Source organism: Ochotona curzoniae, unplaced genomic scaffold (genome assembly GCF_017591425.1).
Source record: "Ochotona curzoniae isolate NIBS_2020 unplaced genomic scaffold, NIBS_Ocur_1.0 contig_2688, whole genome shotgun sequence".
Lineage (NCBI taxonomy): Eukaryota > Metazoa > Chordata > Mammalia > Lagomorpha > Ochotonidae > Ochotona > Ochotona curzoniae.
Window position 1 is genome coordinate 2,638,813 of NW_024465553.1, and position 25,051 is coordinate 2,663,863.

The 25,051-nt window shown below is 60.2% G+C and overlaps 1 protein-coding gene across 1 annotated transcript; it reads right to left on the reverse strand.

Moving 5' to 3' along the window:
* Positions 1–9,458: 9,458 nt before the first annotated feature.
* HHIPL1 (HHIP like 1) lies at positions 9,459–20,804 on the reverse strand. The gene is made up of 7 exons (XM_040975554.1): positions 20,526–20,804; positions 16,748–17,394; positions 15,168–15,311; positions 11,355–11,683; positions 10,990–11,116; positions 10,535–10,680; positions 9,459–9,548 (listed from the first exon to the last, which is right to left on the reverse strand). Exons 1-7 carry the CDS (start codon positions 20,802–20,804, stop codon positions 9,463–9,465), a joined length of 1,758 nt encoding a protein of 585 aa, XP_040831488.1. The 3' UTR covers positions 9,459–9,462.
* Between the last annotated feature and the right edge of the window lie 4,247 nt (positions 20,805–25,051).

A 25,051-nucleotide genomic window follows, 5' to 3' on the forward strand; every position in this document is an offset into this window, starting at 1 on the left:
CAGAACGCGTTGTCCGTGGCAACCCCGCTTGCTCCTGCCCACTTTGGCAGGCTGGTTCTGCCCTCTTGGGTGGCTGCGCCCTCCCTGGCGCCTCCAAAGAACGGCGTCTCTTCGCGCGCGCGCTGTCCGAGACCCCCTGCCTGCCTCCCCCAAACCCCGGGAAAGCTCCACATACCGCGCGTCTCTCCCTGGAGCCCCCGATCCCCGCAGTGCTTTCCCGTGGTGCCCGGCCTGTCCTTGCCCAGTGCCCGCGCTGCACACCCGGGTGGCACCTGGCGAGGCCTGCGCGCCTGCACGTGAAGAGTCCTCCCGCTCCCCGGGCTGGAACGACCAGACACTGGGAGGAGGGATCCTCCCCCACGCCGACGCTGGCAGAGGCTGAGAAGTGTGCCCAGGGTCTGCTGCCCTGCCTCTCCCGGTGCCCACACAGGTATGGCAGAAGACAGCCCTCCTCCTACCCGGGGGCCTCGCAGAGTGACAGCAGTGGACAGTGAGCACTGGGGCTGGCCCCTCCTGCTCCGGGGCTTCGTGACTAGGGAGGGAATGCTCCAAGAGCGTGGACGCTGCCGGGTTCTTGCAGAAGGCCAGACCCCAGAGGTTCGAGGGCTGGAAAACAGGACACCTGAGTAGCGCCTTTCCATGGCTGCGGCGTGACGAGGGGCTTAGCTTTATGAGCTGTGCCCAGTACATGGAGGACACAGGGATGTAAGTTCTAACCTGGGGCCTCCCAGCCCCGACAGGTCCAGCAGCGAGGCATCTACCCAGGCGCGGGCACCTGCGTCCCGGTCCGGCTGCTGGGGGGCCGCGCCTTCGTGTGGCAGTGGCAAGCAGCAGCGGCAGGTGTCCACTGCAGGGACCTTGGGCTGGTCTCGGCGAGGGCAGCTGAGGGCTGAAAGCGGCCTCTGACCGGCTGAGGAAGCATCAAGGTTTGGGGACAGTGAAGAGGGAGGGTGCACTACCAGGTGAGCTGGAGGAAGAAAGGTCGCCTGACCATATCCGGCATCCAGCGGCTGCCCTCAGAATCCACAGGATGGACCTGGCTGCATGGAGCCCACGCACAGCAGGCACCCCCAGCGGTGGTTCCTGGAGGCAGGGCCAGACCCTGCACAGCCTGAGACCCCACGTGAGGTGGGCAGAGAGCAACCACAGGCCACAGGGGCCAGCCCGAGCCTGTCCAAATGGGGGTCGAAGGAGGGGTGTGGAATTGCTGTTCTCCAGCCCACCGGGCAGCACCAGTGGCCTCTGACTCAGTGGGGCCGTGGCTCACCTGGGAATTTCCATCCACAGGGCAAGAGTTGGCAGTCCCCTCTCCCTGGACGCCAAGTCCAGAGCTGCCCCAGCCCTCCTGGGAGGACATGGAGGGACACCGCGCTGCATGCCCAGGTCCGGGCTGAGCGCCTGCTCCCGCCACTGGCCAGCAGAGGGCGCTGCCTGGAAGCACGCGGCCCACGCACCCCCCCCGCCCCCCCAGCCCCTGGCTGGACAGGTCTGCAGGTTAGCCCACCTGGTCCTGCAAACAAGCCTGGCCAAGTATTACAGGTGGTGTGCATGAAACCCACGCCGAAGTCCCTGGGCTTAACACAAAAGGCATCCTTGCAAAAGTCATTGGTGTTTCAGTATGGATTCCCCATTAAAATACTGTGAATGGTGAGGTTACATAAAAGATTTAAAATGTTACCTGTATTTTTGCTTAAAAAAAAAAAACAGGTATGAGGATGCTTTAAATGACGTCAGATTATGCATCTGTTGAACACGGCCTGTATGATCGTCAAAGTGCAGCGCCTAGTACACAGCTTGGATACCCCCCTGGGGGATTAGTGGGGCCTGCACACCTCACATGCCCTGGAAGAGGGGCCCAGTAGGCCAGGGGTACGCACCTCTGCAGGCGACTCTCCTTGTGCCACAGGGCGTGGGCTTCTGGACGCAGTGCCAAGGCAGTGGGGGTGGATGGCAGGGGTGGGGTGGGGGATGGAAGCGGGGAGGGGCCTGGCAGGGCAGAGGAGTAGAGACCAAGGAGGGGAGGACGAGCTCCCCCAGAGTTGCCTGCACAGCCCTGGAGATGTGTTGCATAACCATCCTGCAACCCATCCCCCATCTGGACGAGACGCCGGGTGATGGAGAGGGGGCATCATCAGGGTGAGAGGAATTACACCGGGAGAGCCCTGGCTGAGAGCTCAAGACAGGCTGCTGTGGCAGGGAGGGCCCGCTGACCAGAACCTTGGTTCTGCTTGTTAGCCGAAGGGGCTCTTTCTCCTCCGTCTCTAAGACTTCCTCCCTGCTCCTTCTGAGGCTGGTCCTCCGGCAGCAGGTCCCTGCCTGCTCTCAGACTGTCGGCAGCTGCCAGCGGACACCAGAAAACCATGCCGTCTGGTGTTCTGCTTCCTGTCCCAGAGCGTGAGCTGGCTGGTGCCCAACAGGTCACGTCGGCTCACCTTTCACTCTAGGCTCCCGCTGACAGCCTGTGTGTCAGGGAGGCCCGGAGACTGAGTGCTCCAAGGACACAGCCAGGACTGCAGCCCAGTCTGCAGCTTCTAAGCCTCCCCAAGAGTGAGGAGGTGGGGGGAGGGCACACAGGCATCCCTAGGCTGCTGACACAGGAAGAAGTGTGTCTACCAGACCATGACCCAGCTGGGGTGTGCCAGAGGGACACGGGTGACAAAGGAACAAGCCGGGCTCCGTTAGCGCCCAGGTGGACAGACTGCAGGCTGAGGCCTCACTCACAGAAAGCAGCAACACTGGCAGAGGGCAGTCCCTCTCCGCCCACCCCTCTGCCCCAGCTCCTGCCAGGAGATGGGATGAGAGGTGGAGATGGGGGAGCTCTTGGGATGAGGAGCAGCCCTGGCCTCCAGCCCCAGAGGACCCAAAGGCCAGGGACAGAGCGGCCAGCCACAGGTGGGGAAGCAGTTCCGCCCCTCCACACTCCTGTTGACATTTAGCGAGGAACCACTGCCTGCCCAAGTCTCAGCTTCCACACCTGGGAACTGGGAGCACGGTGTTGGGCGGTGGCACCTGCCTTGACTATTGGCATGGAGGAGAGGATGACAGGTAAGATGCTGGGCGCACCTAGAAACCGCTGCAGGTGTGCGCCGTCTACAACAAGGAACACAGGACTCCCAGTGCACCCTGCCTTCCGGGGGTCAGGCCCTGGTTCCTACCACGTCTCTGCTGGCACACACACACCAGGGCCTGCTCAACTCTCAGATCTCACCATCATCACCTTCTCCCAACAGCCCCAGTGTATGCACAGGTTGGGGACGGGGGCTTGCCCCAGATCCACTCCAGAGCCCCCCAGCACGGACTGAAATCCCCTTTCACTGCCCAGGGACTCACCTACCTACCCCCTCAGCCAGAGGGACTCCTGTGAAACAATAGGCCCTCCCCTGTCTCCCACCCCGCGTCTTAGGGGTCCCGAGAGAAACAACAAAATAGCGGTGGTGAACAGTCATGTTGGCACAGACCCTGCTGACAAGGACTCTGCCCATAGCCTGCCTGGTCAGTCCCCAGGCAGGGCTGGAGGCAAAGAAAAACAGGGGCCTCTGGGACCTCCAGAGCACGGGCAGGGACAGGGGCGACAGAGGCAGCCCTAGAGGTCTTAGCCCAGTCGCTAAGCAGGAGAGATCCAGCCCCTCTGGGGTCCCAGCGGCTTCTGTGGAGCAGCAGAGTGGGAGGAGTGGGAAGGTCGGGCTCCCCAGCAGGCTTCTCCAGCGCAGGGGCTGGCCTCCTCCTGGGCAGTCATAGATGAGGTCGCCCCCACTGGACACCTCTCCATTCTCCTCTAGGTCCGCCACGCCGGGCCACTAGTCCACACTGTCTGGACCACATTCTGCAGGCCAGGCAGGGTCCAGCTGACCTGGCACCTCCCAGGCTGCTCCCCTCCCTGAGTCTGTAGGCTGTGCCTGGGTCACTCCTGCCTGGGAAGAGAGGTTCTCCTTTGTCCTCCGAGGCCGCGGCCAGGTGTGCTGTGGCTGCTGTCTGAAATGCTCGAGAGGTCACGAGAAGCACTTGTCGCCCACTCACAGCGACCCACACTGGGCGTCACACCACGCACACCTCACCCGCGGCCACCGGACGGCATCACGGGGGCTGGGGGGGCACTTCCGTGTGCACTCACTGCAGGGCTGCTGAGGCCGGCCTACGGGCCAGGGTCCTGGTGGCTGCACTCGACGCCCGCGTCCTCCTCGTGGCCGCAGTTGTGCTTGCCCACGCCGGCGTGCGCGCATTCCAGCAGGCTGTTCTCGCTGCCGGCACAGCGCACATCGTCCAGCAGGATGGGCAGCGCGCGGCCCTCGCCGAACTCCGCGCGCTTGGAGGCGCGCACGGCCTGTGCAAAGCCCAGCTGCCGACACACCACTGCGGCTGCCTTGGAGTCCCACGCGTCGTCGCACACCGTGCCCCAGCGGCCGCCCACGAACACCTCCACGCGCCCGCGCCCAGAACCCAGGCCCGCGGGCCGCACCAGGCGCACTGCGCCGTCCGAGGGCGCCGGAATCGCTGTGCTTGGTCGCCCCTGCCGCCGCCCGCCGCCACCTCTCCGCCCCCCTGTACGCCGAGTGGGGCTGGTGGGCCGAGGGGTGGGCCTGACAGGCCTCGGGGTGGGCGTGGGCGGAGCGGCCGTAGGACGCCTGCGGCGCGGTGCTTTGGTGGGTGCCTGTGCTGTGGGGCGCGGCTTGGGGCGTGGGGTGCTGTCCGTGGTGTGGATGAACTCTGCGTAGAGAAAGAGCAGATAGAAGGGTCACAGCTGCCCAGCGCGGAGCGTCCCCTGCACCTGCCCTCCGTGAGCCCTTGAAAACCCTGGACTGCCCCTTGGGGCACAGTGGGCCTGCAGTGTGCAGTCTAAAGCCAGGTGCCAGGCACTTCATCAGCAAGTACCCACTGGTACCTGCTTGCTGTCGGTCTGCTGTGGGCCCTCCCTCAGCGTCTGCTGGGGAGTGCCCAGGCTGGTGGGAGATGAACCTGACCATGTAGCCCAGGGTTCCCTGGGTGGTTTCCAAGAAAAAGAAAGGCCTTTTTGCTTCCATCCCTGGTGTTCAGGGTGAGGGTGCTGTGGTCCCGATGGGACCCTCTGGCGGGCCCAAGGGAGTCCGGCTGGCAAGGCTGCCCCTGCCACAGTGGGCTGAGTGGTAACTCTCGGGGTACATGGCAAGGCCCACATGGATCCAAGCTGGGAGTGGGGTGAAGAGCAGAGTCCCCAGTGCCAGCACTGGGTAGCTCCCGGGGTCATGACCTTTGTCCCTGCAGGATGTAGAGACAGGTAGGGTGCAGGTTGGCCCCAGGGGACAGTCCAGGGTCTACATAAAATGTGTTCTGTCCAGTCCCACCCCACACAGGCACAGGTGGTACAGCTCTGAGGTCAGGGGAGGGTCACTGTCCCCAAGCCAGATGAGTCCCTTTATCTCTTGACCCACCCTAGCCAGTCCCATTAAGAAAACCCCTCAGAGTTGAGAAGGCCCCCACTAGCAGGCTGAGCCACGGGTGATTTCCCATTCCGGGAAGGCCCTCCTGCTCCCCAGGCCACTGCAGGACTCCTCTGCTTCCCAGGCTCCAGGGAGTCCCACCCCCACCCCAGCCTGGCACGGCTCTGGGAGGCTTCCCATGGGACCCGGCACACACTTGTGTCACGGGGCCTGGGCACTAAATACCTCCTCTGTCCCATCCAGGCGGGACATAGCCTGGTCTGGCTCCGGCCTGGGGCGCAGCATCCAGCTTGGAGATGGTGACCAGAGCCAGGCCAGAGCCTGCTGAATGAGTGAGGCCCTCGCCAAGCCAGAAGCTGCTGCAGCTGGAAGCAACACCCAGACACTGAGCCCAGCCTTTCCTCGGGGCCCTGCACCCTACCCCACTCAGATGCCCAGCCCCTGCCTCCAGCCCCTCCCCCCAGACACCCAGCCTGCCAGCTGGGACAGAGCTGAGCAAGCACACTTGGCCCTCTGAGCTAGTTCCTCTGGCCCCTAGGCTGGTTTTGACAATTCTGAACCTGTTGCCAACATTTCCCATTGAGATGAATGGAGCAGCCCAGAAGGCAGGCCCAGGCTGCCTGGCTCACTTGGAGCCCCGCTCCGAGTCCATATGCTCCAGGGCAGGCAGGAGGGAGTTCCCGGCGCCTTAAAGGCTACAGGGCCTGGCAACACGGGACCCTGTCCCTGCCTAGCATGGGCCCAAGGCACGGCCCCTTCCGTGGGCCCATGGCCCCACAGGCTGTGGCCTCGCCCGGCCCTCCAGCTGCGCAGGAGTCTGCTCACCAGCCCCTGCCTCCCTCCTCACTGAGCCTCCGGCTGATGGAAGAACCTCAAGAGCCCAGCTACCTCCTAGCCACTCGCTGCCCTCTCCCCGTCCTCACACAGATATGTCCTCTTGCTCATCTCTCCTAAGAACGCTAAGAAGACCTCGCCTGGCACCAGGCGTTCCTCCCCTCGCCATGTACCTTCTAAGGCATGCAGCCCCACGACCTGGCACCTGGCCAAGGGGCCTGCATTGTGGTTAAGCCCCAGCCTGCAATGCCAGCATCCCATATGGGTGCCGATTTGGGTCCAGGCTGCTCCACTTCCTATCCAGTTTCCTGCCACTGTGCCTGGACAAGCAGCAGAAGATGGCCCAAGGAGCTGGGGCCTGCCACTCATATGGGTAACCCAGAAAAATCTGGCCCAGCCAGGAGCCAACCAGCTGATGAAAGCTGTATCTCCTTTCTCCCTCTCCCTATTTCTCTCTTTTTCTTTCTCTGCCACTCTGCCTTTCAAATAAATTATTAAAGAAGGGAGTTGAGGCCTACTAAAATAACAGTACTGCCTAGTTGAAGTTCTACCCACTGAGATAGTGTCTAATGAGAGCCAGGCTGGGGCAGTGGGCCCCGAGGGCCAGCTGGGCTGAGTGGAGGGGCAGCAGGTGCAGTCTGTAAGGTCCCCCCACCCCGCCCTGCCTCCCCGGGCTCCCCTCGGTGGGCACTTACTCTCCTTGCGTACAAACGGGATGAGACGACTCCTCACCTTCACCTGGGCAGGCTGGATCTGGCACTTGCCAGGTGGTGCCCGTCTGCCAAAGACACACAGAAGGTCATGAGGACCACCCAGGGAGCCACCCTGTCTATGCCCCCTGGCACCTGTCCTGTTGTGAGGCAGAGACAAGGAGGTGCAGACAGGGCAGAAATAGGTGACCGTCCACTGCCATGCAGCCTGCAGCATCCCTGTCCACTCTGCAGCCACAGGGTCCCAGGAACCCAGGCTGGGTGGGCGCACAGGCAGCTGCCGCCTGCACAGCGCCTGTCCTCCCCGAGGCTGCAGGCTGGGCTCCACGGGTCCCTGTGGCTCCTGTAGCTCTGGGGCTGCATGAGGGCAGAGGCCCTTGGGCCTGGGGGAAGCAGGCGGCGGTGAGGGCAGGCTCTACTGCGGGGGGCTGGGACAGAGCTGAGGGCTTGAGGGAGGAGGAGGTACAGAGCGGTTGCCAGGCTCCCAGTTGGGTCTCCTCTAACATTTTTTGCGACAACGCACAGGGAAGGAATGGAATTCCATCTTAATTAGTTTTTGGCCATGGATCTGTGGCTCTCTGAATGAGACCGGCCCTGTTCAGGGACTGCCCCCCACCTCCGTGGGCACAGACTTCAATAGGGTGCCGTCAGCACGAGGTGGGGAGCAGCCCCATGACACACAGCAGCCTCCTGGCCATGGAGAGTACGGAGGAGGGACTGGACGGCGGCTGGGAAGGCCCAGCCAAGCCACCGGGCTTCCCAGAGCCTGTCCTGACCTCTGGCTCACAGCTGGCAGAGGGGGTTGTTCTGTAGGGAATCACAGAGAAAACCTTTGCTTGGCAGAAGCTAGGGCACTGCCCTTCAAGTGCCCCAGCAGTTGTGTGTGAGCACACCCAGCCCCCTCTGCCTTCCACATTAAGGGAACATATTTCTTCCAAAAGAGACAGGAGGAGAAGGCCGGGGCTGTGCAGCGAGGGCGCCGTGGAGCCCACGCCTGGCCTCTGCAGCTCAGATTCTCCACCTCTGGGCCCCCTTCCCCTGACGCCCAGACAAGGAGGGGAGGGCAGCGGAGCCAGGAGCCAAGTCAGGGGCAGCAGCTGGTGGGAAGGCCAGGATTAGTGCAGTGCTCTCCACAGCACAGCAGCCGTGGTCACACCGGAAACGACCTCAGAGCTCCCAGAGTGGGACAGCGACTTAGCAGAAACCACAGGGCCTGCGGGGCCATCCTGGGAGGGGTGGCATGGCAATGGGCAGGCTTCCTAGCCAACAGGGGCGGAGGCACACAGGAGTCTCTGACCACACGGGGGAAGAGGGGGACACAGGCAGACAGGGCCCAGTGCTTCTTGATACAGTCATGTCACTGATTAATAGATTGTTCCTCACGGAAAAAAAAAAAAAAGGTGGTGGGGGGGAGTGGCAAACAAGGCCAAATCTAGATGGCTCCGAGCAGGGACCACAGGACGTTGAGGACACGGCAACGAAGGTATTCCAGAAGAGAAGGCAGACCCCAAGGACCAAGTAGGAAAACCCGGGACGAAGGAAGAAGAAACGCAGCCGTGACAGTCCCTGGTGAACCTGGGGGTACCTGGCCTTGGGAGCTTCCTGTAAATCCCAAACTGCTCTCCAATTAAAGACGAGGTTTCCAGACCTAACAGGTGCCTCTAGGTTTTTCCAACCCTCACGTCTCCCAGTTTGGGGCTTCTCCCGGGGGGGCCAAACCTGAGCAACTGCCGGGACACCCTCCCGGGCCGAGAACACACTGTGGGAAAGCCAGCAAACACCCAAGGCCGGAGGGTGACTCCCAGACCAGGAAGGAGGCAGTGCGGGGGCCTCGGGGGTGCACAGCAAGAGCTGCAAGGAAGCCAGGCAAGGGCTAAAGGAAAGGGGTTGGAGAAGGTTCCCTGCCTGGACTCACAGGGCCCCGGCACATGATTTAATGACTCATTTCCTCTTCCAGAAAATGGGTCACTGAGCACCAATGAGCCACGCACAGAAGGAGTCAGCATACAGCCCAGCACTTAGCCTGACACTCCTGCTCCGGGGCCAGGCACCAGGAACAGGTGTGGACAGAACCAAGGGGAGCTGGGGAGGGGCTTGAGGGCTCCTGGGAGGAGGGGTCTGCTCAGTGGAAGGCAGGTCCCAGGGCGAGGGAGGGGAGGAGGAGGAAGGGAACAGGCTCAGATGGGGACACATCAGAGTGAGGGGGTCTGAGGGGCATTCCACAGCCAAGGCCCGGGGGGAGTTTCCTCCCGGTAAGTGAGGAGTGGAAAGGGAGCATGCCAGACCGAGGAAACGGGACAATGTAGGGGAGGACGTCTGGCGAGATGGTGGCAGCAGAGTCAGGGACGCCGCGCGCCTTTCTGTCTGAACAGCCCCACCCTTGGAGGCAGGTCCACATGGACACCTGCCCATCACCAATGGTGCCTCTCCTCCCTGGGTCTCGCTATTCACATCTGAAATAGGTCTATTAGAGACCCCTGCCTTGGGGAGTCAGGCACAGGGACTTACCTAGAGGGGTCGATGACTTTGTAGATAACTCCCCGGGCAGCTGTGGCACTAGGCACGCCAGTCGACATGAAGTATAGCTCCCCTTTGAATAATGAGCAGGTGACAGTGAGGCGGCCTGCAGGACTGTCCCAGCCAGCTGCAGGCTCCCTGGTTCCAGAAATGCACCCCAACCTCAGAATGCCACCAGCTGAGATGCTGGGGCAGGCCAGACTGCCCTGGCTTCTCGGCACAGTTGCCTGGTAACGGGTCACTCTGCTTAGACCCACCCAGGCTCTGACCATCCCTCCAGCCTTCTGCCTGGTGACCCAGCCCTGGCTGACCCCTGCCTGCATCTCACAGTCAACCCCACACACCCCACGGCACGAAAGAGGGTACCTAGCTTAGCCACAGCCAGGCAAGAGGCTGCTGTGCCTTCCTTCCAGGCCCCATATCCGCAGGGGACCAAGACCCCTGCTTCAGAGCACACAACAAGAGCTCGGTGGGCCGGGGCTGGGGCTGATCCCAAAAAGGTTTCCGAGCCTGGGCCCTTTCAGTCCCCCTGCCCCCAACTCTGCCAGCCATGGATGTTGCCTAGCAACCCTGACAAGCATCCACAGGGCCAGCTTGCCCCCCACCCCCAACCCGGCTTTTGTCGGAACAATCCCAGAGCCCAGACAAAGGCAGGAGGCTGGAGCTGGATCTGCCCTCGGGGGCCCTGCCTCCTGCCCTGCCAACACCAGAGCCTGCTGGCAGGCGGTAAGCCGTCTACACTGCTTTGAAATGCCGCCACTGAGGTGGTTTCCAAAGGGCTCCCAACTCCTGCCTTCAGGAACCCAGGATAGTGGTAGAAGTCTCTGGAGAGGCACTCCTCCCAACCTGCCTGCATCCCCGCATTCCTGATCCACTGACTGCTGGAGACCCTGTCATCTGGCTGACATAGAGGGATGCGAGGAAGCAGAGCCTCAGAGAGGTCAGGACTTGTGCAGGAGGGCGCACAGGTAAGGGCTGGCCTCCAACGCCTCCCTCCGCGGAGCAGCTATTACTTCCAGCCTGGGGGTGTTGGGGGCGGGGGGTCTCAGGGACGCTCACCGGCTTCATCCTCAGCGAAGGAGATGATGTGTGGGTAGTAGTTGTTGATGAGGCCTGGGAAGGCGCAGGTCTGGCCACGGCCCATGCAGATCTCACTGTACTGCCACTGGCCTGTCCCCTCATTCTCTCGGAGGGACATCAGCCGTCTGCAAAGGAGCAGGAGCTGCGGGAGTCTTGTGGGTGTGATGTGCAAGGGGGACCCCACCCCAACCACAGTGTCTATCCATCCATCTGTCCAGCCAGCCAGCCACTCCTGTGTCCACAGGGCCAGGGCATAAGGCCACCCACCTGAGCGGCTCTGCACAGGTGGCGAGTGACCCGGGAATTACTACCCCTATTCTACAGGCTCAGGACGCACACAAGGAGGAAATGGGCAGGGCCTGGCCGACATTGCACCATCTACATGCACACCACAGCAGCCAGGGGTGGAGCCCTCCAGCCCCCCTACTACTTACCCGCTCATGAAATCACCAAAAATGTAGAGGCCATTCAAGTTGGGGTACTCACAGCCTCGGTACACATAGCCGCCGGTGACAGACTTGCCCAGCTTGTGTGGGTAGGCAAAGATGGGCAGTACGTCATCTACACAGGGGACAGACAGGATGAGCCAGAGAGTACCCACACGGCTCTGGGAACAGGATCACCAAGATGGCCTGAGATGGAGGTGCAGGAGGGAGAGAGCCAGGGAGGTGCAACAGGTCTCCTCCAAGGAGACCTGCGTACAGCCTTGGGTGTGGACGGGGGTCCGGGATAGGGGCCACGGAGGTGGGAAGGGGGCACCCGCGGGCCGAGGCCAGGCGAGATGCGGGCAGTCACCCACCGAGCGAGGCGTTGGCGCACAGCTTGCGGTCATAGCACTCGAAGCCCTCTTTGGCGCGCCAGCCGTAGTTGCCGCCGCGCTCTACCAGGTCCACCTCCTCGAACTTGTTCTGGCCCACGTCGCCGCAGAACAGGCGCCCGCGGCCCGCGCCTGTCACCGGGTCGCCGCGGTCGAAGGAGCAGCGCCACATGTTGCGAACGCCCAGGGCGTAGACCTCGGGCCGCGCGGTGGGGTCGCCCACGAAAGGGTTGTCGGGTGGGATGCGGTAGAGCGGGCCGTGCTCGTTATGTTCCACGTCGATGCGCAGCACCTTGCCCAGTAGCGCCGACCTGCGGGAGTGACGGAGCGCCGGCTGCGGCCGCTGGGAACGCAGGAGCCTCACAGGAGAGGTGCCTGCGCCGGCTGCAAACCTAGGCTGGGGGCAGAGAAGCGGCTCCTGCCAGCTCCAGCACTCACACACTTCCCACGCGTAAGGGACATCTCACCGCCTGCCAGGCCCTGAACCCAAGCCCTGGCTGCCAGGCCCTGAACCCAAGCCCTGGCTGCCAGGCCCTGAACCCAAGCCCTGGCTGCCAGGCCCTGAACCCAAGCCCTGGCTGCCAGGCCCTGAACCCAAGCCCTGGCTGCCAGGCCCTGAACCCAAGCCCTGGCTGCCAGGCCCTGAACCCAAGCCCTGGCTGCCGCAGGTCACCCACTGCATCATCTGCATCTCTCCGAGTGAGTGTGACCCACAGTCGCAGACACGGCAGTGGAGTTTGAGTCGCACAGGGGGCCCTGCCGCCAGCCCTGCTCGGTTCTGCTGCATACAAGGTCATGCTGGAGGGCAAAAATCCCCCTAGAAAGAGTGCCTGGCTCCCTCTTTCTCCAGTACCCAGCCCGCTGACTACAACAGTGGATGAAGAGGGAGCCGCCAGAGAAAGAGCACAGTGAGGGCCAGGAGTTGGGAAAGAACCAGGACCCATCCCTAGCGCTCCCATCCCGGTCAACTGGAACGCAGGGTGTCGCTTCTGGTTTCACTGGCCACATGATAAAAATGACGGAAAATCCATAATGTGCTTGGAGGACACCATGAAGAGGAAGGGCTTTCCAACTATGCTTCTTTTACTTTCTGTCTTCCGTCCACTGGTTCACTCCTCCAAATGGCCACCATAGCTGGGCCTGGGACAGGCTGAAGCCAGAAGCCAGCCAGGGGACTAGAACTTCATGTGGGTATCCCATGTGGGTGGTGCCGTCTTTGGCTGCTTTCCCAGGGGCATTAGCAGGGAGCTGGATCAAAAGTGGAGCAGCTGGGACTGAACTGGCGCTCATATGGAATGCCAGCATTGCATGAGGCACCACTCCAGCCCCTGTCTGTGCTTCTCCATACTCCTATTAAACACATCACTTTTGGAGTGGATACTGTATGGCAATGAACCAAGTCCTGGCTTGGGATCCCCCTCCACTTCTGGTGCAATTCCTGTTAACACTCCAAGGAGGCTACAGATAATGGCTTGGGCACTTGGGGCCTCGCCATCCAGGTAGGAGAGCTCTCTGAAACAGCCCGGCCAGCCCTGGCAGTGCTGGCAGCTGCTGGCAGTGGTTAGGGATGAACCAGTGGATGGAAGATCTGTCTCTTTCCCCCTCTCTCGCTGTCACTCTGCTTTTCAAATACATTGTAGGCACTTTTTAAAATGTGTCGCTCCCTGTGCTTTCTGGTAGCACTCGGATGTCCCTAATGTGGCCTGCCATGGTCTGCATGTTCACATGCTATGTGTCATCACTCTTACACAGCATTGCACTCATGTGCTGCCTACCTCCACAGACACAGAGCCAACATCCTCTTATCCGTGCTAAAGCACTCCCCATCCCCCTTCACAGATGCCTCGTGCTGCTTAACCCCTGTCTGCTGGCCCTGGTTCCCCCCACCCCTCCAACCGGTGAGCTTCCCCCTGTCCCCCAGCTGCTCCAGCCTGCTGCACATCACAGCAGAGACCCCGCCCTGGGGGCCTCCACACCACCCGGCAGGCAGAACTCATAACAGCAAAATAATGTGTTGAGGTTCTGCCCAATTACCCACAAGCTTGTAATTTCTGTTTTCTCAACTTCCTTTGCAAACACATCCCAAACGCAAGAAAGCCGGCTGGCTCTCACACTGCTGCCGAGGGAGGCACAAGCCACACATTGTGAGCGCCTTATTGGCTGTCATCAGCATCATGCGCGCTGTTCTAATTTTCTGCGCTGTAGAAGGGTTGGTGGTTTGCTGACTTAAAGACTCCCAAGTATCCCTGTTTATGTCTGTGAGGTGAGCATGTGCGGGTATGTAAGGAGTGCACTGAGGGCAGGCCTGTGCTCCTGCTAAGAGATGTGCACATGAGAACAACTTCCAGCTCCCCACCTGGGGCACAGGGGGTACTATGTGACACTTCCAGCTCCCAGCGGGCCAAGGCGTGCCCCTTCCCTTCCTCCGGCACTCAAGCCTCAGGCTGATCTTAGTCCTTCCTTTTGTTGAGTGTCCCAAGGCAGGTTGTGGTCTTAGGCAGCTAGTTCATGGTCATGAGCTTGAAAGCCACATCTCCCCTATCTAGGTGGTCCTTTCTGCCCATCTATGATGCTCACCTATCATCCTCTGGAACCTGAGAGGGGGCAGAATTGCATTATTGTGTAACCACTCCCCTCGCAAGCTCCCATAAAGGCCCATGATAGGGAGGGGCTGGCTCGCTCCCTCTCTCTCTGTCACTCTTGTACTCTGACTCTAGGCCTTCCCCATTACTCACTTGCTCTCCGGCTTCCCATAGACAGACTCCCAGGACAGGTCGCCCCTGAACATGGCCCCTGTATCCTGTATTCTTCACTCTACTCACGGCGTGGGCAAGTCAGTGAAGATGCAAAGGTTAAGATGCTTTGTATTTCTAGTTTGTGTATTCTCAAGGTTTCCCGCGGGGGTATGGCAATCAGTGATGAATACGGACAGAGGAGCCAGGAAAAGGTGAATGTTAATAGCTGTGTGTGTTCAGGTATGTGCACGTCTCTCAGGATAACTGATATCGCTGGGGAAGCTGGGACATGGGTCTTCAGTTTCACAGACAGGTTTCATGATAATGTCTATTTGTTCCTCTTAGGGTTTCAATTCAGACTGGGTTGCCACCGGACTTCTAATTTGCTAATTTCTAGTGGGCCCTGCCATCACCAAGCTTGGCTGACAAACAAGATCCTTAATACATCCTAGACCTGTCCAGTGCGGTCTCTTGTATCCCACGACAGGTAGACATGGTCAGTCAAAAGACTGGAAAGATCTTACAACCCTGGAGCAATGAAGCTGATGAGCATATCAACCACTCAAGCAGCACCTTGAAGCACCCTCCCCCACAGCAGAGCCTCGAAAGCGTCGTAAGCCCCATGCTGACTCAGTTTGACAGCGAGGAATGGTCCACTCCCCCTTCCCTCACTGTGCACACAGGGGAAAAAACTCCAAACATTTGTCTCATCCCCTTTCTCCATCCCTTGACCCTCGTCACCCTAACAGACCCACATGGATGCATCCCTCTCAACTATGCAAACAACAATACAAAGAAAATAAAATCAGTGCCTTCTTCCCTGGGCTCCCTGACGTCACTCAGCAGGTGGCTGTGACAAGGGGGCTAGTATGACTACCAACTAGCAGACTCCCCCTGGAGATGATTTTCCTCCCCCTCTAATTCACGGGGTCCCCAGTGAGCCGCAGGTGGATGCTTCGCCCCTGCTCCGTATCTCCCGGCCCCGGGGAGAAGCTCCCTTGAGGAAGGGGAGAGAAGAGCTTAGGTAGACCAAGCCACAGCCAGCTCCAAACACACATACTTGTTTTGGGCATTTCCAAACGTCCCAAAGGGATCACCGGCCATCCCGCCATCTCCGGTGAAGACATAGAGGTTCCCGTCGTCCCCAAAAAGCAGCTGGCCCCCGTTGTGGTTGGAGGCCGGTTCCTCAATCTCCAGGATTATCCTAAAAGCAGATAAATCCCCACCACCGATAAGAATCATTACCCAGATTTCCTGACATGAAACCCAAACCGAAACAAGTCCCAGCATAAAACCTCCATGTCATTTGAAGCGACTGTTCTGAGTAACTTGCTCGAGGTCACACAGCCCACACACAGCGCACCAAGCTGGAACCATAACACCAGTATCCTAGCTCTGGTTTCCTGCTTTGTTAACTGCCCTCCACTGCTAGCACCTGCTGCGTTAGGAATATGTCAACTGTTGACCTGGTCCCAGGCGTACATGATGGTTCCATCATCCCAGCATCCCACCGCCGGCTTTGCTTGCTGCAAACATTGCACCTGCACCCTTGCTTGCTAGAATCTTGACTCCCAAGGACCCTGGGCAGAGGGCAGGGGCCACATTCAGTGAGCCACTTCTGCCTGGGAACCTCTTATGCCGCCACTACAGGAAGCTGAGAGAAAAGAGCAGCCAAGAGGCAGGGAGAAGCTCACGGTGCTGCCTCCTGGAGCTGCTGCACAAGAGGCAGCAACAAAGACCCCAACAGGTCCTACAGAGGGGTAGGCACTCGGCCTGGTGTTGGGTCGCCTGGTCCTTCAGAGGGGAGCAGGTGTTTGGCCTGGTGTTGGGTCGCCCAGTCCTTCAGAGGGGAGTAGGTGTTTGCCTGGTGTTGGGTCGCCCAGTCCTTCAGAGGGGAGCAGGTGTTTGACCTGGTATTGGGTCGCCCGGTCCTTCAGAGGGGAGCAGGCTCTCGGCATGGTGTCTGGGTCTCCCAGGCCTTCAGGGTGACATCTGAGCATTGGCTCCAGAGTACTGGCTCTGACTTCCAGCTTCCCACTAGTGCAACGCCCAGAGGGCTGCAAGTGGTGACACAGGTGCTTGGGTATCTGCCACCCAAGACCTGGATGGTATTCCCAGCTCCTACCAACCCCAGTTATTACAGGTATCTTGGGAAGACAACCAAATAGATAGAAGCTCCCCTGTCCTTTCCCTGGCATTCAACAACAACAACAAAAAGTTTAAAGAACCAGAGTGAGGCCCAGCATAGTAGACTAGTGGCCAAAGTCCTTGCCTTGCATGCACTGGGATCCCATATGGGCATTGGTACGTGTCCCAGCTGCTCCAGTTCCCATCCAGCTCCCTGCTCGTGGTCTGGGAAAGCAGTGGAGGATAGCCCAAAACCTTGGGACCCTGCACCCAATACGGGAGACCTTGAGGAAGCTACTGGCTCCTGGTATCAGACTGGTTCAGCTCCGGCTGTTGTGGCCACTTGAGGAGCGAACCAGTGGACAGAAGAACTTTTTCTCTGTATCTCCTTCTCTCTGTATATCTGCTTTTCCAATAAAAAATTACTAAATCTTCAAGAACCAGCCTGTGGAATTCTGCTCCTTGCCTCCCTCAGCGCTGCCCCCACCCCAGCCCAGGCTCCCCGGAAAGCACCTTTCGGAGCGGTGATCCACAGTGTTCTGGTCGTCCTTGGAGATCTGAAACTCGCTGATGCGGATCCACTCGTGGTAGTCCACGCCCACCGAGTAGTAGACGTAGAGCTTGCCGTTGAGTCGGAAGCGGGGGTGGAAGGCGAGGCCCAGGAAGCCCCGCTCGTCGCCCTCCCATGGCGAGGTGAGCACTGCTCGGCTAACATTCAGGAAGGGCGTCTCGAGGCGTGTGCCATCGGGCAGGTAGGTCCACACCAGCCCCACCTGCTCGGCCACAAAGAAGCGGTGGGTACCATCCTGTGCGTGCACCATGGCTACGGGATTACGCAGCCCATTGGCCACCTCCTCCAGGCACAGCTGTAAGCAGCCACGGGCGTCAGCTACCACGCGGCCCAGGTTGGAGTTGAGGTTCGGGTTGACCAGCAGGTGGGGGAAGCAGTAGTCCACATCATCCAGGGCCATGTGGCGGCAGAACTTGGCCCGGTTGTCCTCAAGCGCCCAGAGCTCAGGGTCGGGCGACAGGTGGCGGAACAGGCCCCGGCAGGTGAGCCACATGTCCAGGCAGTAGTCCTCACAGAGCCCGGGCAGCGTGCGCAGCGGCGTGGATGGGTCCTCAGCATCGTACAGGTGAGCTGCGTAGGGCGAGCACTCCTGTGGAGACAGGTGGGACTCGGCGCTGCCCTTGTGCGGCCTCTCCAAGCCCTCTGCTGGCATGAGTGCACTCAACCACAGCCCCCCAGGACTCCCACCTTCCCACGGCTGGCCCTGGGTTTGGCCGCAGCACCTTCTGAGCACCTGCTGTAGGCGAGCCACAGCAGGGGGCGCTGGCTCTACCCCCTGCCCCCTCAGGCCATCCCCATCCCCCCTTTCATTCCTTGTGACCTTCTCACTTTGCTTACAAACCAGACCCCCGCCCCCAACGGTTATCTGGTATTATGAGGAAATGCACTAGCTTACATGCTCGGGACATAGATGCCATCAGGGCAGGAATTTCTGCTCATCTCGGCCACCACTGTCTCCCAGAGCTTTGTGGAAATACAGGTGTGGGAACCTGAGTGGGCCTTGCCAGTGCCCAGCCAGAGCCGATGCCAGGGTTCCAGTGCGAGGCAGCCAGGCCCTCTGGACCCAGCTCCGCCCAGCTCCAGCCTCTCCCTGCTGCTCCTGACACCTGCCCTCCTGCTGTTGGCCCCCTCTGACCTCAGCACACACTGTTCCCGTTGCAGACAGGCCCTTCCCTCTGTTCTCTGGCAGGCAAAGTTCCCACGTCCCTAGGGAGTGGCCCTAGCACAGATGCCAGGAGCTCTCAGGCCCTCAGAGCTAGAGGGCCAGCACCAGGCATGTCCTCGGGAAGCCACTGAGCCTCAGACCCACTGTACAAATAAGGAAGCCGCCGAGCACCCGGGCCGGGGTTTGAGCCAGGTCTGCCCAACTCCACGGCTGGCTCGCACGGACCCACCCCAGCTCTCAACGCCCACAACCACAGCAAAAACCTTGGGCCTCCCTGGCCTGCAGGCTGTAATTATTCACCATGTGTCTGGGCTCACCAGGCTAAGGCCAGCTCTGACTCAGCTGAGGGAGCACGTGACAACCTCGGGTCATGGTGACTCCTCAGACGAGGAGCTGAGGCTAACAGAAGGCCACGTGCCAGGAGATGACCACACCAGGGCCAAGACTGTGTCTCCTGGCCACGCACTCACGAGTCAGCAGCTTCCCGGACAAGCATGTGCTGGGTGTGCAGTGAGCTGGGCACTGTCTGGAGACACAGTGAGGAGTGGGAGAAACAGCCTGGTGAGGATGAAGCAGGTATTTACAAGCCCTGTGCTTCCCAAAGCCCAGAGCTGCAGGGGTCTCAGACACCAGGCCTCTCACCCCTGCGCCCTTGGGCCCCTCTCTCATGGTCTCCACTCTCCGACTCATCCACCCTGCAAACACAGTGCCCACACAAGAGGTCAGTGCAAGCAGTGGGGCCAACGGCTCTTGGCAAGTTAACAGCTCCAGCGATGGGGACTCCCGAGCTTCTGGGAAGCATGGGCAGAAAACCCGCGGGGCTGGGCCAGCACTGTGGCATGGCACAATAAGCTTCTACCAAGGTACCAGCCTCCCTCACCGGTACTGGTTCAAGTCTCAGCTGTTCCATCTCCAATCCAGCTCCCTGCTATCACACCCAGTAGAAAGCCTGAGAACTTGGGTCTTTGCACCTACATCACGGTGCCCTTCAATGCCAGTCACCGAGCCAGCTGACTGCAGTGTGAGGGCAAGTTGATTCCATGGGAGGCCCACAGCAGCTACGGCGCAGAGGCCATGTGCCCAAGCAGGCCCCGGTCCTCCCCAAGGACACAGGCATTTGTTGGAAGAGGGACTTCCCTGGACTTCCCCAAGGCCCCTGACATGCAGCCTCCATGCTGTCACCAACAGGCCCCTCGGCTGCCTCCCTGGGTGAGCTGCGTGGTCCTGGCTGGCTCAGGGCTCAGCCCTCCTGCCAGAGCTCACCACAGGCTCGTCAGGGAAACAGTGACCCAGCCTCAGCCGCCCTCTGCAGACCCACTCCAGACATGAGTCACTCCCAGAGGCGCCCAGGGCTGCCCCTCTGCTGGATTCCCCATTAGCTTGGCCTGGGCAGATGTCACCAAGCCTTCCTCCTGGCCCTTCCTGCCCTGCTTGCATGCAGTACTTGTGAGTTGAGCACAGATGTACAGATGCGTATGCCCTGGGTGGGGGCAAGGCCCTGGGTGGGGGCAAATCCCTGGGTAGGGGCAAGGCCAGGTGGGGGCAAGGCCCTGGGTAGGGGCAAGGCCAGGTGGGGGCAAGGCCCTGGGTGGGGACAAGGCTGGGTGGGGACAAGGCCGGGTGGGGGCAAGGCCCTGGGTAGGGGCAAGGCCCTGGGTGGGGGCAAGCCCTGGTGGGGCAAGGCCCTGGGTAGGGGCAAGGCCGGCTGGGGGCAAGGCCGGCTGGGGGCAAGGCCCTGGGTAGAGTGACAGGGCTGCAGGAAGGTCCACAGAGGTGAGCAACTCTCTTCTCAGCATGCTTCCCAACACCCTCTGTGCCTCTCTCCTAGGCCTCCCAGCGCCTGGCCCATGCCTGACCACATGAGCAACAGGGAGGACCCTAGGCCCAGCAGCTGGGCTGTGTCACCACCACAGGGCCAACAGCCAGCCACCTCTGCGTCTTGCCTGAATGCCTCCTGGATGTCCCTGGGCTGGACACGGGAGAAATCCAAGCTGACAAGCTGACCACTGGGCTACCTCCTGCAGGGCCAGGGCTAGACTTAGGGCTTCCACAGATGTCCACATTGCCCCCTCCAGCCAGGCCTGCCCTGTTCGTGTCAGGCACAGGTCTCCAGAGAGCTCCTGCCAGCGGAGGGTGCCTTCCAGGGAGAGAGCTGGGAGACTTGCGGAGTTCAGGGCCTGGGAGGGGGGCCAGGCTCACAGGCAGCAGCGCCACCCCGCGGGACTTGCCCCCAAACCCACAGCCTTGGCAGGGATGGGCAAAGCAGCTGAGAGCAGGCAAACGTCCCACCCGGGTCCCCAGAAACGGAGGCCTACTGGGGCCAGCGGGGATCCCAGGTCAGACACACCAAGCCCCCCAAAAGGGAGGGATGTCCTGAAGCAGGAGGGGTCAAGTCACAAAAATGAGGCCCCCGCCCCCGCCCTGGGCCGTATTGCACCCTCCACGGGCCTCCAGCCTCCCACCCAGCGCCGCGCCGGTGATTCCCGCCCCAGCGGCGCTCCCCGTTCCGCGCCCCGACCCACGGCGGTGCCGCCGGCCGCCGCGCGCCCGCTCACCTGGCACAGCAGGTCGAGCGCGTAGCCGGCGCACGCGGCCCACACGGCGGCGTCCACGCGGGCAGCCAGGGCCCCGAAGCGCTGCGCCAACGCCGCGTCGTGCTCGGGCGCGCAGCAGCCGAAGGCCGAGTACTGCGCGCAGAAGCGCAGGGGCTCCGGCGGCCGGAAGGGCGGCCTGAAGTCCAGGCACTGCGGGTGCGCGGCGGTCCGAAGCGCCCGCAGCGCCAGCAGCACCCGCAGCGCCAGCAGCGCCCCGGCTCCGGCCCGCCGCCCCGCCATGCCGGCCCCGCGCCGCCCCTCGGGAGCGCCGGGCCGCGCCCCGAGCACCCGCCTCCCGCCTGCCGGCACCAGGGCGCTCGCGGCGCCGGCGAGGGGCGGGAGCTGCCCGCGGGGCCTCGGCTTGGACGAGCTCGGCGGCCGGACGTCCCCCAGGACCTCCGGACACGGCGGGCGGGGCGGCGCACCGGCCCTGAGGCTGCCGTCCGGTCCCGTAGCTTCCCAACCACAATGGCCGGGCCGCCTGGAAGCCCCGGGTCCCAAGTATGCGAGCTTCGTCGTTTCCGCCTGGAGCTTGGCTTCTCCCGCCCCAACACCCCTCCCAGGGGCGCAGTTCAGCTCGTGAAGCACCGGAGCCCAGGAACCCCGAGGCTGGACTCCAGGGTCCCAGCGGCCACTCACACAGGGCCAGGGAGGCACAAGATGGAGACGGGTCTCAGGACGCTTCACGGCAAGCTAAAAATGGAGGTACGGGGCCAAGGACAGGTGAACTGTAGGCCCGGGCTGAGTGGCCTCCTCTCCGGCCTTCCTGTAGAGAGGTAGTTAGCTCAGGTGTCTGTCGGATTGATAAGTTAGTGAGCCCAGGCACACTTAAGGTGTGCAGAATGGGGTGGGAGTCGGGTGTGTGTGGTGGCATGGTTGGCTGATCCTCCACCTGCAGCGCCTGCCAGAGGCTGACTGCTGGTGTCCCGCTGCGCCCTGCCTCCACCCTGGTGGAAAGCCTGCCAGAGGCTGGTCCATGTGCTGGATCCACAGATTGAAGTTGAAGTGGTCTCGGGATGTGGGCTCCCCGGGCTGGCCGTTCTCCAGGTGAGCTGGGTGCCTGAGGGGGCCGAGGCCTCAGCACACAGACCTGGCACCTCCACACTGGCTCAGGCTCCCGGGACTCTCCTGCCTTGGCAGCACAGGGCACGGTGTCTAGCTTTTGATGGATTATGTTGCCAGAGGTGCAAGGCTCAGACGTGACATGTGCCACAGGAGCAAGCAGCGAGGTTTACTGAGGACATGCACCTGCTGGCCGGGCAGGCCGGGCAGCTCAGCAAAGAGCTGGGTTCCCAGGATGCGCCCAGGCAGCACTTGTGCTGCACAGAGCCCACCGGCAGACCCACAGAGCAAGTTCTCCAGGGCTTTCTCAGGGCAGTGTCCTTGGATCAAATGCTGGCACAAGCCGGGGCCAACCCTGGCCAAGGAGGCCCTTCCGGGGAAGTGCGGTGACAGCAGGGAGAAGGGAGGGCTCTGAGGACCTGTGACGACTCCAGCCTTACAACACTGCCAGTGTTGTGGCATTATGGGTTAAGCCACTGGCTGTAATGCTGGCGTCTCATATGGGTGCTGGGTGGAGTCCCAGCTGCTCCCTGATAGCGCACCTCGGAAAGCCACTGAGGATGGCAGAGGTCGTTGTGCCTCTGCACCCACGTGGAAGACCTGGAAGAAGCTCTTGGCTCCTGACTCTGGCCTGGCCCGGCTCCAACCACAGTGGGCCATTGTAGCTATTTGAAGAATAAAGCAGCAGATGGAGGATCTCTCTCTCTAGCTCTCTCTCTCTGCAACACTGCCTTTCAAGTAAACCAAGTCAATCTTTAAGAGAGAGGAGTAACAGTAAAAAGAAACCAAGCACCACAAGATTCAAATATAAATTTTCAGTCAAGGACTAGTCATGGGCCCAGCACAGTAGCCTAGTGGCTAAAGTCCTCACCTTACACATGTTGGGATCCCAAAAGAGCACCAGTTCTAATCCCAGTAGCCCACTTCCCATCCAACTCCCTGCTTGTGGCCTGGGAAAGCAGTTGAGGACGGCCAAAAAACCTTGGACCCTGTACCCGTGTGGGAGACCCGGAAGAGGCTCCTGGCTTCTGGCTTCGGATCAGCACAGCTCCGGCTGTTACAGCTACTTGGGGAGTGAATCATTGGATGGAGGATCTTCCTCTCTGTCTCTCCTCCTCTCTGTATATCTAACTTTATAATGAAAATAAAATAAATCTTAAAAAATAAAGGACCAGTCATGAACTTAGCATATCCATCAATCATGAATGTGATGATATCAGCATGGGATAGATCTGGTACACAGTTAAGGCCTAGCAGGAAAGCTGGCGACAGGGAGAAGAGATGAGCAGTAAGCCAGACACAGGGGCACTTGAGAGAAGACAACTTGAAAGCTGAGCCGGGAATCAGCAGTGCGGTCACAGGAGGGAAGGTGCCTTTGCCCAGCCCTCCGGAGTGTGGTCATGGCTGAGGGAGTGTCGGGGCTGGGCAGGGGCTTGCCAGGAGCTCCTGGGGAACACAAAGACCGGCAACAGGACGCCCCAGCCGTGTGTGGCGTTTCCAAAGGTGGGCAATCTGACCCACTGGAAGACCAAGAGGAGAAGCGAGAGGGGTGCACAGCCAGCGGAAGCCAGAGGCCAGGAATTCTCAGATGAGTGGCACACGCCAAAGAAATGACCCAGGAAGCTGAAAGGGCAAACAGCAGGTGCCTCAGATTCAAACTCCAGCAGAAGAGATTTGGGAAGCAGCAGGAGGAACAGATGCGCCTTTTCTGCACAGGAGCCAGGCCAGCACAGTGGGATGGAAGAGAAGCCGCCCGCCCAAAGTTCGTCTCCAGCCAAAATCTTGGGAGTAAAAGCAAGCGGAGGCTTTCGCAGAGGCGCCCGCAGCCCCGCCAGCAGCCCCGCCAGCAGCCCCCCCCTGCGCGGGAAGAGGCGTGGTGACCCAAAGCAGAGCTGTGTTACTTCAGAATGTTTCTTCTGTGTCATCTGCTCACACCTCTGTAGAGCTACAATCATCCTAAAATAACTTCATTAGTAAAAAGTTACAACAGAAGCAATAATGCATAATTACATACTCCACAACAAAAACTTGAACAGTTTTTGTAAAGATTCTTTCATTTATTTATTTATTTAAAAGTCAAAGAGACAGAAAGGGAGGGAGAGAGAGATCTTGCACGTGCTGACTCATTTCCCAAAAGACTGCAAGTGCCAGGGCTGGATCAAACAGAAGCCTGGAGCCAGGAGCTTCTCACCCACCCACAGGAGTGCCAGGGACACAAGGCTTTGGGCCGTCCTCCACTGCTTTCCAGGCCGCTAGCAGGGAGCTGGATCAGAAGTGGAGCAGCAGAAGTTAACAGCCTCAGAAAAGCAGCACAGGATGGCCCACGCGTTCGGGGCCCTGCACCGTGTAGGAGACTAGAAGAAGCTCCTGGCTTGTGACTCAGCTCAGCTCTGTGCTGGTTGTTGCATCTGTCTGGGGGAGTGAGTCAATGAATGGATACTCTCTCTTTCTCTGTAACTCTTTTAAGTAAATAAATAAGAAAGAGAGAAAAGTGCAAGAGTTGTACTCCAGTCATTATCTCTGGTTTGCCGGCATCATAAATGCTGGTTTAACCCATTATGCTGCAAACACTGACCCATAGAATATTTTTTAAAATGTTTTAATTGTATAAATTTTATTTCTTAAGGGCTACAGGAAAGTGGATGACAGCGTCGTTTTCACATTCTCTTTTCCTTCCTGTATCTGAGGGAAGGGAGAGATAAAGGGAGAAACCGCACCCAGCCTCCCACCCATCCCAGGGTCCCTGAGGTGGGGCAGGCTCCGAGGGCCCTGCTCCAGTGGTTTGATAGTTCAGCAGTTCCATATTGCTGCCGATCTTGCCACTCTGCTAGCTGACATAGTCCACCTTAGAGTCTCCGTTTGCCCAGTATTCACGGCCAACTCTTGGCTGGGATAGTTGATTGATTTATTCTGTCCTCCGTTCTCTGTTATGGTACCATGGGTCCTCTGCAGGCTCCAGTGGACTGCCATGTCCTCCATGTGCATCTGGATATGCTGTCCACTGTTCCATGTAAGCCAACATGAGGCCAGTGCAGTGGCTCAATTAGCTATCCCCCCACCTGTACATGCCTGTTTCCCATATGGGCACCAGCTCGTGTTCCAGCTGTTCCACTCCCTTCCAGCTCCCTGTTTGTGACCTGGGAAAGCAATGGAGGAAGTCCCAAAGCCTTGGGGCCCTGCACCCATGTGGGAGACCTGGAAGGAGCTGCTGGCTCCTGCTTTGGATCAATTCAGCTCAAATAAATCTTAGACTCCCAACTCATTTTTAAAAATTAATATATGCATTTAATTATTTGAAAGGCAGATGGAGTGAGGGGAGAGACATTGAGCGAAATCTTCCACCCCCAAATGGCAGCAACAGCCAAGACAGGACCAGGCTGAAACCAAGAGCCAGGACTCCATCCAGGCCTCCCAGGTGGTGCAGG

What these genes read in the sequence shown, in the direction of transcription:
- HHIPL1 (XM_040975554.1), bottom strand. Translation starts at nt 20,804, where the DNA reads ATGGCGGGGCGGCGGGCCGGAGCCGGGGCGCTGCTGGCGCTGCGGGTG. An exon ending in CGCTCGACCTGCTGTGCCAG is followed by an intron (nt 17,395 to 20,525) that starts GTGAGCGGGCGC and finishes CTGTCTCCACAG; the next exon opens with GAGTGCTCGCCCTACGCAGC. An exon ending in TTTGGTGATTTCATGAGCGG is followed by an intron (nt 10,681 to 10,989) that starts GTAAGTAGTAGG and finishes GCTCCTTTGCAG; the next exon opens with ACGGCTGATGTCCCTCCGAG.